This window comes from Anomaloglossus baeobatrachus, chromosome 2, assembly GCF_048569485.1.
Source record: "Anomaloglossus baeobatrachus isolate aAnoBae1 chromosome 2, aAnoBae1.hap1, whole genome shotgun sequence".
NCBI lineage: Eukaryota > Metazoa > Chordata > Amphibia > Anura > Aromobatidae > Anomaloglossus > Anomaloglossus baeobatrachus.
The window spans coordinates 233,839,956-233,859,171 of NC_134354.1; the positions used below are offsets into that span (position 1 = coordinate 233,839,956).

General features: G+C 51.1%; 1 protein-coding gene across 1 annotated transcript in view; it reads left to right on the forward strand.

The window, feature by feature from the left end:
• SRGAP2 (SLIT-ROBO Rho GTPase activating protein 2) overlaps positions 1 to 19,216 on the forward strand; it is a 202,989-nt gene that overhangs the window by 143,015 nt on the left and 40,758 nt on the right. Inside the window, exon 16 of the mRNA XM_075335705.1 lies at positions 7,895 to 8,029. Coding sequence (XP_075191820.1) covers positions 7,895 to 8,029 — 135 coding nt within the window. The remainder of the gene's footprint in view (positions 1 to 7,894; positions 8,030 to 19,216) is intronic.

Here is a 19,216-nt window from a genome sequence, read left to right on the forward strand (position 1 = left end):
ACACAGCCTGAACATTGCTCTGGAGACTCTCCAGAGATTCGGGTGGATCATCAATTTCCCAAAGTCAAATCTGACACCGGCCCAATCACTGACATATCTTGGCATGGAGTTTCATACTCTCTCAGCGATAGTGAAGCTTCCGCTGGACAAACAGCGTTCACTACAGACAGGGGTGCAATCTCTCATTCAAGGCCAGTCACACCCCTTGAGGCGCCTCATGCACTTCCTAGGGAAGATGGTAGCAGCAATGGAGGCAGTTCCTTTTGCGCAGTTTCATCTGCGTCCACTTCAATGGGACATTCTCCGCAAATGGGACGGGAAGTCGACGTCCCTCGACAGGAACGTCTCCCTTTCTCAGGCAGCCAAAGCCTCCCTTCGGTGGTGGCTTCTTCCCACTTCATTGTCGAAGGGAAAATCCTTCCTACCCCCGTCCTGGGCGGTGGTCACGACGGACGCGAGTCTATCAGGGTGGGGAGCGGTCTTTCTCCACCACAGGGCTCAGGGTACCTGGACTCAGCCAGAGTCCTCCCTTCAGATCAATGTTCTGGAGATAAGGGCAGTGTATCTTGCCCTAAAGGCGTTCCAGCCGTGGCTGGAAGGCAAGCAGATCCGAATTCAGTCGGACAACTCCACCGCGGTGGCATACATCAACCACCAAGGCGGAACACGCAGTCGGCAAGCCTTCTAGGAAGTCCGGCGGATTCTGCTGTGGGTGGAAGCCACAGCCTCCACCATATCCGCAGTTCACATCCCGGGCGTAGAAAACTGGGAAGCAGACTTTCTCAGTCGCCAGGGCATGGACGCAGGGGAATGGTCCCTTCACCCGGACGTGTTTCAAGAGATCTGTTGCCGCTGGGGGATGCCGGACGTCGACCTAATGGCGTCCCGGCACAACAACAAGGTCCCAGCATTCATGGCACGGTCTCAAGATCACAGAGCTCTGGCGGCAGACGCCTTAGTTCAGGATTGGTCGCAGTTTCAACTGCCTTATGTGTTCCCTCCTCTGGCACTGTTGCCCAGAGTGTTACGCAAGATCAGGTCCGACTGCCGCCGCGCCATCCTCGTCGCTCCAGACTGGCCGAGGAGGTCGTGGTACCCGGATCTGTGGCATCTCACGGTGGGTCAACCGTGGGCACTACCAGACCGACCAGACTTGCTGTCTCAAGGGCCGTTTTTCCATCTGAATTCTGCGGCCCTCAACCTGACTGTGTGGCCATTGAGTCCTGGATCCTAGCGTCTTCAGGGTTATCTCAAGAGGTCGTTGCCACCATGAGACAGGCTAGGAAACCAACGTCCGCCAAGATCTACCACAGGACGTGGAGGATATTCTTATCCTGGTGCTCTGATCAGGGTTATACTCCCTGGCCATTTGCCTTGCCCACTTTTCTTTCATTCCTTCAATCCGGATTGGAAAAGGGTTTGTCGCTCGGCTCCCTTAAGGGACAAGTCTCAGCGCTCTCTGTGTTTTTTCAGAAGCGCCTAGCCAGACTTCCACAGGTACGCACGTTCCTGCAGGGGGTTTGTCACATAGTCCCTCCTTACAAGCGTCCGTTAGAACCCTGGGATCTGAACAGGGTGCTGATGACTCTTCAGAAACCACCTTTCGAGCCAATGAAGGATATTTCTCTTTCACGCCTTTCGCAGAAAGTGGTCTTCCTAGTAGCAATCACATCACTTCGGAGAGTGTCTGAGCTAGCAGCGCTGTCATGCAAAGCCCCTTTCCTGGTGTTTCACCAGGACAAGGTGGTTCTGCGTCCGGTCCCGGAATTTCTCCCAAGGTGGTATCCCCCTTTCATCTCAATCAGGATATCTCCTTACCCTCTTTTTGTCCTCATCCAGTTCACCAATGTGAAAAGGATTTGCACTTGTTAGATCTGGTGAGAGCACTCAGACTCTACATTTCTCGTACGGCGCCCCTGCGCCGCTCGGATGCACTCTTTGTCCTTGTCGCTGGCCAGCGTAAAGGGTCACAGGCTTCCAAATCAACCCTGGCTCGGTGGATCAAGGAACCAATTCTCGAAGCCTACCGTTCTTCTGGGCTTCCGGTTCCTTCAGGGCTGAAGGCCCATTCTACCAGAGCCGTGGGGGCGTCCTGGGCTTTGCGGCACCAGGCTACGGCTCAGCAGGTGTGTCAGGCGGCTACCTGGTCGAGCCTGCACACTTTCACGAAACACTATCAGGTGCATACCTATGCTTCGGCAGATGCCAGCCTAGGTAGGCGAGTCCTTCAGGCGGCGGTGGCCCACCTGTAGGAAGGGGCCGTTTTACGGCTCTATTACGAGGTATTATTTTACCCACCCAGGGACTGCTTTTGGACGTCCCAATTGTCTGGGTCTCCCAATGGAGCGACAAAGAAGAAGGGAATTTTGTTTACTTACTGTAAATTCCTTTTCTTCTAGCTCCAATTGGGAGACCCAGCACCCGCCCCTGTTTCCTTCGGGCTGTTGTTCTTTTATGTACACATGTTGTTCATGTTGAATTGTTCTTTGGTTCATGGTTTAAGTTCTCCGAACATCCTTCGGATTGAATTTACCTTAGACCAATTTATAAGTTCATCCTTCCTGCTTTTGCACCAAAACTGAGGAGCCCGTGATGCACGGGGGGGTGTATAGGCAGAAGGGGAGGGGCTTTACACTTTTAAGTGTAATACTTTGTGTGGCCTCCGGAGGCAGAAGCTATACACCCAATTGTCTGGGTCTCCCAATTGGAGCTAGAAGAAAAGGAATTTACGGTAAGTAAACAAAATTCCCTTCTTTCTTAATATATCTTTATAGCATAGGGATGTCTTATTTTTTATTTTTTTCTCTAGTGCAGTTCTTCAAATTTTTTTAAACTGGGTCTTGAAAATTTGTGAAACCTTCTGAATTTTCCATATTACTACATAAATTACATCTAAAACTACATGAGATTTTCACCAAATCCTAAAAGTAGATAAAGAACCAAATCAAACAAATGAGTGAAAAGTATTCGACTGTGTAATATTTTTTAAATTAGGCAAATGATCTAATATCATGTGTGAGTGGCAAACGTATGTGAATCTTTAGGATTAGAAGATAAATAATTTGAAGGTGAAATTAAAGTCTGGTATTTTCAATCAATGGGATGACAATCAAGTGTAAGTGGATGACCTGTTTCATTTCATCTTTTGGTGTCCAGCCATGAATTGGCCATTAATTGGTCTTCAAGGAATTCACCAAGAATGTAATAAAATGGCCCCATCGTGTAATTCCAACGGTAGCTGAACCTACTAATTTGTCATAATGGACTCTATTCTGAAGAAAATTGGCTCCAGAGATCTATGTCTCTATGAGAAATCATAAAAGATCTCTAGAGAATTTTTTTTTCCTCACTTTTTCCCCACTGTAACTGGACAATCAACTGGCGCCCCAGTTAAAGGGGAAATCTGCCCCCTGCTTTGCCGGGCACTAGTGGTGCTTGTTTGCATGTTCTAGGACCCTGAAGCTTTGCTATGCCAGCAGAGGCTTGCTGATGATCTAGTCGCCAGGTGCATCAGAAGCTTCGGCAATGCTGATGCTCACTGAGTGCAATGTAGCAATCAGAGGAAAATACAGAAGTGGTAATAAACTGCTACTGTCTTTTCCTCAGGATTCACTATTGTGTCAGCCTTGGAGTGAACCTGCTTCTGCTAGATAGGAGTTTTATATCTATTCTGTATATTTACGATGGTGAGAGTTAGGGTCCCGTTACACGTAGCGACGCACCAGCGATCTGACCTGGCAGGGATCGCTGGAACATCATCGCTACATGGTCGCTAGTGAGCTGTCAATTGGGCAGATCTCCACAGCGATCAGCCACCAGCGACCCGTGTAACAATGGCTCCCTGCTTGCGCAGTACGGGCGCTCATTAGCCTCCCGCCGTCAAACACGCCGATGCGTGCTGCACAGCGGGAGACCAACAAGTAAAAAATGGTCCTGATCGTTGTGTCATGATCAGCGACCTCGCAGCAGGGGCCCACTCGCTGCTGCTTGTCACACACAGCAACATTGCTAGCAAGGTCGCTGATATGTCACAAAACCTGTGATGTTTCAGCAATCTCGCTGGCGATCTCGCTATGTCTGATGGGGACTTTAGTGTTTGGTCATTATAGGGTTAAGCTGGGTTTACACACTGCAACATCGCAAAGGACATCGCTGTAACGTCACCGGTTTTGTGACGTAACAGCGACCTCCCTAAAGGTACCGTCACACTAAGCAACTTACCAGCGATCCCAACAACGATAGGGATCGCTGGTAAGTTGCTAGGAGGTTGCTGGTGAGATGTCACACTGCGACGCTCCAGCGATCCCACCAGCAACCTGACCTGGCAGGGATCGCTGGAGCGTGGCTACACGAGTTGCTGGTGAGCTCATCAGCAACCAGTGACCAGCCCCCAGCGTCGCGTGGAAGATGCTGCGCTTGGTAACTAAGGTAAATATCGGGTAACCAACAGAGAGCAGGGAGCAGCGCACACTGAGCGCTGGCTCCTTGCTCTCCTAGCTACAGCACACATCGGGTTAATTACCAGATGTATGCTGCAGCTAAATGTGCACAGAGCAGGGAGCAGCGCACAATGCTTAGCGCTGGCTCCCTGCTCTCCTACTTACAGCACACATGGGGTTAATTACCCGATGTGTGCTGCAGCTACATGTGCACAGAGCAGGGAGCAGCGCACAATGCTTAGCGCTGGCTCCCTGCTCTCCTACTTACAGCACACATCAGGTTAATTAACCCGATGTGTCCTGCAGCTAGCTACATGTGCACAGAGCAGGAGCCGGCAGCACAGGCAGTGAGAGCGGCGGAGGCTGGTATCGAAGGTAAATATCGGGTAACCAAGGACAGGGCTTCTTGGTTACCCGATATTTACATTGGTTACCAGCCTCCGCAGAAGCCGGCTCCTGCTGCCTGCACATTTAGTTGTTGCTGTCTCGCTGTCACACACAGCGATCTGTGCTTCACAGCAGGACAGCAACAACTAAAAAATGGCCCAGGACATTCAGCAACAACCAACGACCTCACAGCAGGGGCCAGGTTGTTGCTGGATGTCACACACAGCAACATCGCTAGCAACGTCACAAAAGTTGTTCGTTAGCAGCGATGTTGCTAGCGATGTTGCTTAGTGTGACGGGGCCTTAAAGTTAGAGTTAAAGTTAGGGGTGCTTCACACACAGCGAGCTCGCTGCCGAGATCGCTGCTGAGTCACGCTTTTTGTGACGCAGCAGTGACCTCATTAGCGATCTCGCTGTGTGTGACAATGAGCAGCGATCTGGCCCCTGCTGCGAGATCGCTGCTCGTTACACACAGCCCTGGTTCGTTTTCTTCAAAGCCGCTCTCCCGCTGTGACACACAGATCGCTGTGTGTGACAGCGAGAGAGCGACAAATGAAGGGAGCAGGAGCCGGCATCTGACAGCTGAGGTAAGCTGTATCCAAGATAAACATCGGGTAACCAAGGTGGTTACCCGATATTTACCTTAGTTACGAGCCTTTGCAGCTCTCACGCTGCCTGTGCTGCCGGCTCCGGCTCTCTGCACATGTAGCTGCTGTACACATCGGGTTAATTAACCCGATGTGTACTGTAGCTATGGTAGGAGAGCAAGGAGCCAGCGCTCAGTGTGCGCGGCTCCCTGCTCCCTGCACACACAGCTGTGCGCTGGTAACTAATGTAAACATCGGGTAACCATACCCGATGTTTACCTTAGTTACCAGTCTCCGCAGCTTCCAGACGGCAGCTCCGTGCAAGCGCAGCGTCGCTTGCACGTCGCTGCTGGCTGGGGGCTGTTCACTGGTCGCTGGTGAGATCTGCCTGTTTGACAGCTCACCAGCGACCATGTAGCGATGCAGCAGCGATCCTGACCAGGTCAGATCGCTGGTCGGATCGCTGCTGCATCGCTAAGTGTGAAGGTACCCTTAGTTGTTGCTGTCCTGCTGTGAAGCACAGATCGCTGTGTGTGACAGCAAGAGAGCAACAACTAAATGTGCAGGCAGCAGGAGCCGGCTTCTGCAGAGGCTGGTAACCAATGTAAACATCGGGTAACCAAGAAGCCCTGTCCTTGGTTACCCGATATTTACCTTCGATACCAGCCTCCGCCGCTCTCACTGCCTGTGCTGCCGGCTCCTGCTCTGTGCACATGTAGCTAGCTGCAGGACACATCGGGTTAATTAACCTGATGTGTGCTGTAAGTAGCAGAGCAGGGAGCCAGCGCTCAGTGTGCGCTGCTCCCTGCTCTGTGCACATGTAGCTGCAGCACACATCAGGTAATTAACCCCATGTGTGCTGTAGCTAGGAGAGCAAGGAGCCAGCGCTCAGTGTGCGCTGCTCCCTGCTCTCTGCACGTGTAGCTGCGTGAGCTGGTAACCAAGGTAAATATCGGGTTGGTTACCGATATTTACCTTAGTTACCAAGCGCAGCATCTTCCACGCGGCGCTGGGGGCTGGTCACTGGTTGCTGGTGAGCTCACCAGCAACTCGTGTAGCCACGCTCCAGCGATCCCTGCCAGGTCAGGTTGCTGGTGGGATCGCTGGAGCGTCGCAGTGTGACAGCTCACCAGCAACCTCCTAGCAACTTACCAGCGATCCCTATCGTTGTTGGGATCGCTGGTAAGTTGCTTAGTGTGACGGTACCTTAAGTCTCTGCTAAGTCGCTGGTGAGCTGTCAAACAGGCAAACCTGGCCAACAACTCAACAGCGATCCGGACCTGCAGAGCGACCTAGCTGGTTGTTGGGGACGTTGATAAGCAGCCTTTTGAAAGGGAAGTTGCTAACAAAGTCTCTGCAAAGTCTTTCACACACTGAAACTTTCCAGCGATGCATGCTGCACAGCGGGAAACAAAGGACCTAGGAATGGTCCTGAACGATTTGTAACGATTACAACTTCACAGCAGGAGCCGGGTCGCTGATAGGTTTCACACACTGCAACATCGCAAACAACATCGCTATTGCGTCACAAAACCGGTGACGTTACAGCGATGTCGTTTGAGATGTTGCAGTGTGTAAACCCAGCTTTAAAGAACAAAGTCCGTTTGTCGAATTTTATCAGTGCTGCTCACCTCCTGATGCAGAAGTAAACTTTATCAGACAACCCTTTTAACTAGATTAGGCAAGCAGAAAAACATGCAGTAGATAATTTGGTAGATATGAGCTACCTAGATAATTTATTCTGAACCCTTTCTTAGGCTAGTTTCACACTTGCGTTGGACGGCTTCCGTAGCATTGCGTTGTGTTACGGATACAACGGATGTGTTGCATATAGTGGCACAACGGATGCTACGGATCGTACAAAACAACGGAAAGCTTTATTTTTTTGTTTTTTTTCTTCTTTACAGTTTTACCGGCAGCAGACTATTGTGAACAATCAGCTGATTGCTCTCAATAGCCGGCAGCCAGTCGCTCAACTGAGCGCTGTCACCGCGAGACAAAATAAAGTTTGTGATTTAAAAAAAAACAAAACAGCATGCGCAGTGAAATCCTGAGGATTCCGCTGCTCAAAACAACGTTACATGCTGCGTTCCTCCTGCTGGGCGGAAGCAACGGAGCGTCGCCCAGCGGAAGCAACGCAGGTCCTTTTGGCACAATCCGTCAACCATACAAGTCTATGGGAAACAGTGGAATCCGTTAACGGATTCCGCTGTTTCCCAAAAGGTCGGATTGTAACGGAAGGAAAACAATGCAAGTGTGAAAGTACCCTAAGCTGCAGACCATGAGTATTGATATTTTTGATTGTTGCAGCCTGTTCTTTCTATGTTTTGTCTTAGCAGAGAGAGGCAGTTTGATTCTAAAAATATTAATCTGCCCAATAGGGCAGAACGTACCCAAATTGTAGAAAGTCATATTGATACATACATGTTTGCTGTACAAGAAATGTACCTGCCATAATCTGACTTTCATGTTCTTTGGCAGGCGAGGACCCTCTAGAAGAAGACCAAAATGACCATGATCTAGATTCTGTGGCCGGGGTTCTTAAACTTTACTTCCGTGGACTGTCAACACCTCTTTTTCCTAAAGAAATCTTCCATGACCTCCTAAGCTGTGTCTGTAAGGACCCACATATCTTGTTTGTTTTTTTAACATTTTCAAGTTTACAATGTTTTTCTAAAAGGCTTTTGTCTCAAATCAAGAAGTAAGATGGGACAGATTCACACAATGTACATGTTCAAAAAATTCTGCAGCTGTCATTTGAGCAAGTGGCCAAGTTTTGAACATCTGTAATGGCTAAAATACGCCCTCACTGGCGGAACGATCAATCACAATACGATAGTTCAATTTTCAGCTGTTCCATCGGTGTACTTCTACCCTACAGTAAGTGGCCATCTCAAAGGGGATGTCAAAACGATCAGCTCCACAAATTGTCAATATAGTTCCACTGCTCTCTAAAACATGTCCTCCACACTTTTACTTATGCAGTCTGTTGCTCCCTGACTTAGAAATTGCTGTTTTAATTCATATGCAAATTAGGTTTAAGTGCCCTCCCCAAGACTCCACCTTCCAAGACTCCACCTCCCAGTGCTATTCTGTACCCAGCCCCAACCTCCTGTGCTTCATTGCTAAATTGAAATGGCGATTTTTCTAGACAAAAATAACAGATTTCAGAGGTAATGGTTTGGATGATATTCTTTCAGAGGAGCATGACCATAAAGGTTTTTGGGTTGTTTTTTTTTGGGGGGGGCGGGGGGGGGATGTTCGATTTATTTTGAGAAGTTTACCTTTTAAATGGAACCGGTCATGTATAAAATATTATTGTAAAATAACTTGCAAATTTGGGTTAACCTGCAGATTGGTAGAGTTCTGAACCTGCCCTGTATGTGCACAGAGAGTCTTGCTACTGGGAGGAAATGAACTTTATTCCTCCTGGCAGTATTCGTCTTTCAGTCATCGGGTGGCGCCAGTGCAGGTTCAGTGACCACTCAATGTATAGTGAGCGGTTGCTGTAACTGCGGCCCCAGCACTGACTGACAGCCTGGTCTGCATTTAAGCTGCCTGTCAGTTAGTGCCAGGGTCGCAGATTAGCTCATTATACACCAAGCAGTAACTGAAACCCCGCCATCCCTATGACTGAAAGCAAAACTTTGCTGCTTGGAGGAATAAAACTAATTTCTGCTCGGCAGTGAGGCTCTAATCGCGGATATAGGCAGATTCAAAACGCTTTAAATCTGCAGATAAACCCCATATGTGCAGGCTAATGGTGTTTTTTTCATATAACAGGTTCCCTTTATGTTCCCCCATTAAATGATAAGAAAGTTTCTGTGGTTTTTTTTTTATTTTTTTTTTCTTGTTTAACCCCTTCATGACCATGGATGGATCTTTCCGTCATGGCGTAATCGCGGCACCGGAGCCTCCGGTGACTGCGAAAAGTTAGCATAAACCGCAGATTTGGGGAGGAGGGGACCTGTATCTGACCTCAGGAGGGGTGGTGCCTCCTCCCCGGACCTACGGAGGCTGTGATTGGCTGACGAACGCCGCTCAACCAATCACAGCCACTGTAATGTTCCAGCCATTTAAAATTACTGAAACATTGAAATCCAGCCCTGACCAGTGGAGCTGTAGCACTGGCCATTGGCTGGAGCTGGGTGACCTCACTGGATCACCCTCCCCCAGTTCCAGCAGCTCTGATTGGAGAGATCGGCCTTGTGACCGATCTCTCCAATCACCATGGACCTGTTGCCGGTGACCGCCCCCGTCACCGTCACTTGTCGTCCCTGCAGCACGCCAGCACAGTGAGTGTATACAGTGCAATGGCAGGGCGACAAGCTCCGGTCCCATGCTGTTATGTGACCGGAGCATGGGACACGGAAGTTGCCGCGCTGCCATTGCACTGTATGAAACCAACGAAAAGCCTCCCGATCCGCTGCTGCCCTCCGCGATCTGCCACCTGTCTCCCCGATCTGCTGCCCGCACCCCCACCCCCTCGTGATCTGCCCGCACCCCCACACCTCCCGATCTGCCGCTGCCCTCCGTGATCTGCCACCTGTCTCCCCGATCTGCTGCCCGCACCCTCACCCCCACCCCTCCCGATCCGCCGCTGCCCTCCTCCGTCTGCCACAGTGTCACTGCTCTCCCCGATCTGCTGCCCGGCCCCTCCCCCTCGTGATTGGCTGCCCACCCCCTCTCCTCCGTTATGTGCTGCGTTCCCCCTCTCCTCAGTTATGTGCTGCACGCCCCCCTCTCCTCCATTATGCGATGCGTGCCCCCCTCTCCTCCGTTATGCGCTGCGCGCCCCCTCTCCTCCGTTTTGCGCTGCGCGCCCCCTCTCCTACGTTATGCGCCGCCCGCCGCTCCCCCTCGTGATCGGCTGGCGCCCCCTCCCCTCCGTGATGTGCTGCCCTCTCCCCGCCACCTCTCACCCCCGTGATCGGCTACCCGCCCCCTCCCCTGTCACCCCCGTGATGTGTGCTCCCTTCCCTGTCACCCCCGTGATGTGTGCTCCCTCCCCTGTCACCCCCGTGATGTGTGCTCCCTCCCCTGTCACCCCCGTGATGTGTGCTCCCTCCCCTGTCACCCCCGTGATGTGTGCTCCCTCCCCTGTCACCCCCGTGATGTGTGCTCCCTCCCCTGTCACCCCCGTGATGTGTGCTCCCTCCCCTGTCACCCCCGTGATGTGTGCTCCCTCCCCTGTCACCCCCGTGATGTGTGCTCCCTCCCCTGTCACCCCCGTGATGTGTGCTCCCTCCCCTGTCACCCCCGTGATGTGTGCTCCCTCCCCTGTCACCCCCGTGATGTGTGCTCCCTCCCCTGTCACCCCCGTGATGTGTGCTCCCTCCCCTGTCACCCCCGTGATGTGTGCTCCCTCCCCTGTCACCCCCGTGATGTGTGCTCCCTCCCCTGTCACCCCCGTGATGTGTGCTCCCTCCCCTGTCACCCCCGTGATGTGTGCTCCCTCCCCTGTCACCCCCGTGATGTGTGCTCCCTCCCCTGTCACCCCCGTGATGTGTGCTCCCTCCCCTGTCACCCCCGTGATGTGTGCTCCCTCCCCTGTCACCCCCGTGATGTGTGCTCCCTCCCCTGTCACCCCCGTGATGTGTGCTCCCTCCCCTGTCACCCCCGTGATGTGTGCTCCCTCCCCTGTCACCCCCGTGATGTGTGCTCCCTCCCCTGTCACCCCCGTGATGTGTGCTCCCTCCCCTGTCACCCCCGTGATGTGTGCTCCCTCCCCTGTCACCCCCGTGATGTGTGCTCCCTCCCCTGTCACCCCCGTGATGTGTGCTCCCTCCCCTCTCACCCCCGTGATGTGTGCTCCCTCCCCTCTCACCCCCGTGATGTGTGCTCCCTCACCTCTCACCCCCGTGATGTGTGCTCCCTCACCTCTCACCCCCGTGATGTGTGCTCCCTCACCTCTCACCCCCGTGATGTGTGCTCCCTCACCTCTCACCCCCGTGATGTGTGCTCCCTCACCTCTCACCCCCGTGATGTGTGCTCCCTCACCTCTCACCCCCGTGATGTGTGCTCCCTCACCTCTCACCCCCGTGATGTGTGCTCCCTCACCTCTCACCCCCGTGATGTGTGCTCCCTCACCTCTCACCCCCGTGATGTGTGCTCCCTCACCTCTCACCCCCGTGATGTGTGCTCCCTCACCTCTCACCCCCGTGATGTGTGCTCCCTCACCTCTCACCCCCGTGATGTGTGCTCCCTCACCTCTCACCCCCGTGATGTGTGCTCCCTCACCTCTCACCCCCGTGATGTGTGCTCCCTCACCTCTCACCCCCGTGATGTGTGCTCCCTCACCTCTCACCCCCGTGATGTGTGCTCCCTCACCTCTCACCCCCGTGATGTGTGCTCCCTCACCTCTCACCCCCGTGATGTGTGCTCCCTCACCTCTCACCCCCGTGATGTGTGCTCCCTCACCTCTCACCCCCGTGATGTGTGCTCCCTCACCTCTCACCCCCGTGATGTGTGCTCCCTCACCTCTCACCCCCGTGATGTGTGCTCCCTCACCTCTCACCCCCGTGATGTGTGCTCCCTCACCTCTCACCCCCGTGATGTGTGCTCCCTCACCTCTCACCCCCGTGATGTGTGCTCCCTCACCTCTCACCCCCGTGATGTGTGCTCCCTCACCTCTCACCCCCGTGATGTGTGCTCCCTCACCTCTCACCCCCGTGATGTGTGCTCCCTCACCTCTCACCCCCGTGATGTGTGCTCCCTCACCTCTCACCCCCGTGATGTGTGCTCCCTCACCTCTCACCCCCGTGATGTGTGCTCCCTCACCTCTCACCCCCGTGATGTGTGCTCCCTCACCTCTCACCCCCGTGATGTGTGCTCCCTCACCTCTCACCCCCGTGATGTGTGCTCCCTCACCTCTCACCCCCGTGATGTGTGCTCCCTCACCTCTCACCCCCGTGATGTGTGCTCCCTCACCTCTCACCCCCGTGATGTGTGCTCCCTCACCTCTCACCCCCGTGATGTGTGCTCCCTCACCTCTCACCCCCGTGATGTGTGCTCCCTCACCTCTCACCCCCGTGATGTGTGCTCCCTCACCTCTCACCCCCGTGATGTGTGCTCCCTCACCTCTCACCCCCGTGATGTGTGCTCCCTCACCTCTCACCCCCGTGATGTGTGCTCCCTCACCTCTCACCCCCGTGATGTGTGCTCCCTCACCTCTCACCCCCGTGATGTGTGCTCCCTCACCTCTCACCCCCGTGATGTGTGCTCCCTCACCTCTCACCCCCGTGATGTGTGCTCCCTCACCTCTCACCCCCGTGATGTGTGCTCCCTCACCTCTCACCCCCGTGATGTGTGCTCCCTCACCTCTCACCCCCGTGATGTGTGCTCCCTCACCTCTCACCCCCGTGATGTGTGCTCCCTCACCTCTCACCCCCGTGATGTGTGCTCCCTCACCTCTCACCCCCGTGATGTGTGCTCCCTCACCTCTCACCCCCGTGATGTGTGCTCCCTCACCTCTCACCCCCGTGATGTGTGCTCCCTCACCTCTCACCCCCGTGATGTGTGCTCCCTCACCTCTCACCCCCGTGATGTGTGCTCCCTCACCTCTCACCCCCGTGATGTGTGCTCCCTCACCTCTCACCCCCGTGATGTGTGCTCCCTCACCTCTCACCCCCGTGATGTGTGCTCCCTCACCTCTCACCCCCGTGATGTGTGCTCCCTCACCTCTCACCCCCGTGATGTGTGCTCCCTCACCTCTCACCCCCGTGATGTGTGCTCCCTCACCTCTCACCCCCGTGATGTGTGCTCCCTCACCTCTCACCCCCGTGATGTGTGCTCCCTCACCTCTCACCCCCGTGATGTGTGCTCCCTCACCTCTCACCCCCGTGATGTGTGCTCCCTCACCTCTCACCCCCGTGATGTGTGCTCCCTCACCTCTCACCCCCGTGATGTGTGCTCCCTCACCTCTCACCCCCGTGATGTGTGCTCCCTCACCTCTCACCCCCGTGATGTGTGCTCCCTCACCTCTCACCCCCGTGATGTGTGCTCCCTCACCTCTCACCCCCGTGATGTGTGCTCCCTCACCTCTCACCCCCGTGATGTGTGCTCCCTCACCTCTCACCCCCGTGATGTGTGCTCCCTCACCTCTCACCCCCGTGATGTGTGCTCCCTCACCTCTCACCCCCGTGATGTGTGCTCCCTCACCTCTCACCCCCGTGATGTGTGCTCCCTCACCTCTCACCCCCGTGATGTGTGCTCCCTCACCTCTCACCCCCGTGATGTGTGCTCCCTCACCTCTCACCCCCGTGATGTGGGCTCCCTCACCTCTCACCCCCGTGATGTGGGCTCCCTCACCTCTCACCCCCGTGATGTGGGCTCCCTCACCTCTCACCCCCGTGATGTGGGCTCCCTCACCTCTCACCCCCGTGATGTGGGCTCCCTCACCTCTCACCCCCGTGATGTGTGCTCCCTCACCTCTCACCCCCGTGATGTGTGCTCCCTCACCTCTCACCCCCGTGATGTGTGCTCCCTCACCTCTCACCCCCGTGATCTGTGCTCCCTCACCTCTCACCCCTGTGATCTGCGCTGCGCTCACCTGTCTCCCCTGTGATCTGCGCTGCGCTCCCTCTCCCACCTCTCACCCTCCCCGATCTGCTGCCTCCTTAATCTCCTGTGATCCTGCTGCCTAGATCCATCCTGTAAGGTAACTATCCCCAATCTCACCTCCCCATCCCCCCTTCACCCCATCCTCTGCCGCTCCTGCATCCACTGCGCCCTCTCCCATCTGCCCCCACCCTATCCAAGCTGCCGCCGTCTCACATTCACAGATGCTCCCTTTTATAAGCCGCTGCCCCCCACATCTGCCGCCCCCCCCCCCATCTGCCGCTGTTCTGATCCATCCTGTAAGTATTGTTCGTGGCTCTTTTCTAACTATCCCCAATCGCATCTCCCGCTCCCTCTCCCCCTCTCCTCCCCCACCTGCTTGCCGCCAAGTGCTGATCAGCTACGTGATTGGCTGATCAGGTACGTAATTGTTGCTCTAGTTTTTGCTTTTTTTGTGCACCCCAAATAAAAAAAAAAAACAAAACTTGAACAATTAGGTAACTGATCAGCAATCGTCCTGCAGTTGTACTCGACTTTGGACAGGACTTTTTTTTTTTTCCATCCCACCTAGTCCCCCCCTTTTTTGCAGAACATTCGTGCGTGCGCCCTGTTTTTTTTTCTATGCCATGGGGGGTCTAGTTTCCAAAATGGGGTCATATTTGGGGGAGCTCCACTGTTTCAGCACCTCAGGGGGTCTCCAAACACAACATGGAATACGCTAATTATCTCAGACAATTTTGCGTTTGAAAAGTCAAATGACGCTCCTTGCATTCTGAGCCCTGCTGTGCGCCCAAACATTTGATTTCCACCACATATGAGGTATCTGTGTACTCAGGAGAAATTGCACCATACATTTTATGGTGCAATTTTTCCTGATACCCTTGTGAAAAAAAAGCTACCTGGTTGAAGTAACAATTTTGTGGTAAACATTTTTTTTTTTTATTTTCACAGCTCAACTCTATTAACTTTTGTGAAGCCCCCAGAGGTTCAAAGTGCTCAATAATCATCTAGATAAATTCCATGAGGGGTCTAGTTTCCAAAATGGGGTCACATGTGGGGAAGCTCCATTGTTTCGGCACCTCAGGGGCTCTCCAAACGCAACATGGTGCGGCTAACGATTCCAGCTAATTTTCTGTTCAAAAAGTCAAATGACGCTCCTTCCCTTCCGAGTCCTGCCGTGCGCCCAAACAGTGGTTTTTCGCCACATATGAGGTATCTGCGTGCTCAGAAGAAATTGCCCAACAAATTTTGGGGGTTCATTTAATCCTGCTACCCTTGTGAAATGCAATATTTGAGGCTAAATTAACATTTTTGTTGTAAAATGTTCATTTTTTTCCTTCCACATTGCTTTAGTTACTGTGAAGCACCAGAAGGGTTAATAACCTTCTTGAATGTGGTTTTGAGTAGCCTGAGGGGTGCTGTTTTTGGAATGGTGTCACTTTTGGGTGTTTTGTGTCATGTAGACCTTTCAAAATCGCTTCAAATGTGATGTGGTCCCTAAAAAAAAGTGGCTTTGTAAATTTTGTTGTAAAAATGAGAAATTGCTCATAAACTTTGAACCCCTATAACTTCCTTATTTTTTTTTTTTTCCCCAAAATTGTTCTGAGGTAAAGTAGACATGTGGGAAATGTTATTTATTAATTATTTTGTGTCATATGTCTCGTTGGTTTTAGAGCATAAAAATTCAAAGTTTGAAAATTACAAAATTTTCAAAATGTTTGCGAAATTTCCGTTTTCTTCACAAAGAAACGCAAAAAATATCGGCCTAAATTTACCACTAACATGAAGCCCAATATGTCACGAAAAAACAATCTCAGAATCACCGGGATCCGTTGAAGCATTGCAGTTATAACCTCATAAAGTGACACTGGTCAAAATTGCAAAAAATGGCCTGGTCTTTAGGGTCAAAATAGGCTTGGGGCTGAAGGGGGTTAAAGAGTTATTACCATCTAATGCATGTATACTTTAGATGGTCTCACAAATGACATATGGATGTGGATTCCACCATGGCTATATAAGGCTATGTGCGCACGTGTGCGCTCTGCACCGCACTGAAAAGCTGCGTTCTGAAGCGCATGGTGCCGGCGAGAACGTGCGCTCTGCCTGCAGCTCCTGCCATAGACAGAGCAGGGGCTGCCGGAAGAGCGCACGGAAGAAGTGACATGCCACTTCTTAGAACGCAGCGATTCGGGCAGCAGCCGAAGCGCTGCAGTCTGACGCCACGTGCGCACAGCCCCTACACAATCTCCATAGATTGTGCAGGGGACGCAGGACGCATGCAGTTACGCTGCGCTACAAAGCGCAGCGTAACTGCATGAATTACGCACACGTGCGCACATAGCCTTAGGGTATGCTGTAAATGCTTAACCCTAGAACGTGCAACCATAGAAATCTACCATGGAAAACAAGTAACCTAGCAGGCCTGCGAGGCCCCAGGTATACGTTCTAGGGTTAAAGAGTAATTGTCGTTCAATTTTTTTTTCTCATATCAATAGTATACATGAAGCTATGAAACCTTGCTATATATATTAGAGAAATCTCTTCTTTCTCCTCCTGAACTGATTATTCAGTTTCAATTTCTTAATTGACGGGTAAAATCTGTCTTCAGTGAACACAGATTTTCCCATTACGGAGATAGGAAATGACACTTGGTGCTCATTGAATGTCAATTCAAGAGAACTTGCAGCACAATGTCTGCCTCTACAACTCCTCCTTTCTCCTCGCCTCTCCATAGAATTTTACAAGCACCATCTGTCTCAATAATGGGAATATCTGTCTTCACTGAATACAGATTATACCCTTGAATTGAGAGTGAAAGATGAGATAAAGAAGTAGATGTCTCTGATAAGATATATCACAGAAGTTGCTTAATTACATGTGTACTATTGATTTATAAAATTAAAACGATGCCTACCTTTTATGACAATTATTCAGCGTCTCTCACTTTCACATTAGGAAGGCATCCATTGGTGCACAATTGATAGGTACTGTGCACCTGTTAAAACAAATATAAAGGATCCATGCATATCATCTACTGTCAATGGGTGTCATATTAGGAAGGTGTCCATCAGCCCCTTGCCTGGACTTGTGCATGGCTGTCAGATATCGTACATCTGTCTTAATAACGAAAATTAGACGCCTGCAAATATATGCCAATACCTGGCATGTGATTTAACAAGACTCCTTGTCAACATTGCCTCTCACCTCCTGATGAGTACACGTGAGACACTTGATAACTCTTATAGGGAACCTGTCAGGTGCATTATGCACCTAGAACCACGAGCAGTTCTGGGTGCATATTGCTAATCCCGGCCTAACCGTCCCTGTATACACTAGCATAGATAAAGAGATCTTTAAAAAAAAGTATTTCTAAAGATCGTTTCTTATATGCCAATGAGGCCCACGATTAGTTGCAAGGGTGTGAGTTCCCTTGGCTAGCCGGCCCTCTTAGCATGTTAACACGCCCCTGTGGGTGTACTAACATGCTAATGAATGCGCAGCTTCTCCGCACATACCTCACTCTTCATGGCGGCTGGGGCATGATCCGGTGTATCCGGGACTTCCTATCATGCACACTAAATTGATGTCAGGTGTACGCTTCCTGGCTTCAGTGAGGTATAGTGCACATCCATCCTCTGCGAGCCACCATCAAGACTGATGTATGTACGCGTCACTGCGCATTCATTAGCATCTTAGTACGCCCACAGTGGTGTGCTAACGTGCTCAGGGGGCCGACTAGCCAAGGGAAGTAACACCCTTGCAGTTAGTCTCTGGCCTCATTAGCATATCATAAATGATCTTTAGAATTACTTTTTCTAAAGATCTCTTTATCTATGCTACTAGATGCTGGGACAGTTAGGCAGGGATTAGCAACATACACCCAGAACTGCTCGTGGTCCTGGGTACACATTGCACCTGATGGGCTCCCTTTTAAGAAAGCTTTCAAAAATAGAAGTGTTCATAGTTTGTTTTTTTTTCCTCTGTCAACAAAATGCAAAGTGACTGAAAAACGAGAAAAGTAAATTCTATTCTATTCTATTGTGACCAGCCTTTCCCTTCAAAGCAGCATCAAAACATCAATTTTATTAAGTACACTGACATACAGATTTTGAAGGAACTCTTTAGTGCATTTTTCATGTAATCCCAGACAAACACAATGTTGTTCAGATCGGGGCTCTGTGGGGGACATATCACTTCCAGGACTCCATGCACTTCTTTACATTGGTAATATTTTTAATTTATATTAGCTAAATGTTTGGGATTTTTGTCCTTCCGCAGAATAAATATGGGGCAAATCAAGTGCCTCCTTTATGGTACTGAATGAATTAACCAAATCTCCAACTTCATTTGCTGAAATTCAACCCAAACTCGCAGGGATTCACCATCATGCTTCATTGTTGCCTGCAGTCACTATTGTACCACTCTCCAGTCCTTCTACAAACACACTGCCTTCTGATACAGCCAAACCTTTTATTTTGACTCCTCAATCATGAGCAGCTGCTGCTATTTTTCGGCACCCCAGTTACTATGTTTTTTGTGCATAGTTGAGCTGCTTGGCCGTATTTCCATATTGAAGGTATAATTTTTGGCTGCAATTTGTCCATGAAGACCACTTATGGATTTGAACAGTAAGTTGGTATAGCTTAGTCCCACTGGTTGTTGCCGGGGCTGAGCTGATGGCACTGCTGGACATCTTCCAATTTCAAATGAAGTAAGCATGATGTGTCTTTCATCTGCTTCACTAAGTTTCCCTGGTTGACACTACGTCTATAGTTCTAAGCGTTGCCCATTTCTTGTTGTTCTCAATGCAGAGAAATACAAGCAGATAATTTTTCATCATGCAATACCATCAGGGAGGTTTCTGATTGCCTTAAGATTTATTCTGCAGCAGGAGAATGACCCCAAAACATACAACCAATGTAATTTAAGAGCTATTTCCAGTGTATTGAAGAACAAGGAGTCCTTCAAGTGATTATGGCCCCCACAGAACCCTGATTCCAACATCATTAAGTCTTTCTGGGATTACTTGAAGAGACAGAAGGAGGTGTGCAGGCCTACATCCACGGAAGACCTGCAGTTTGTTCTCCAAGATGTTTGGAACAATCTCACTGTTCAGTTCTTTCAAAAACCGTATGTAAGTGTACCTAGAAGAATTGGTTCTTTGATGCTTGAAGGCAAACGGCGGTTACACCAAATATTAATTTGGTTTACATTCCTCTTTTGTTCATTCACTTTGCATTTTGT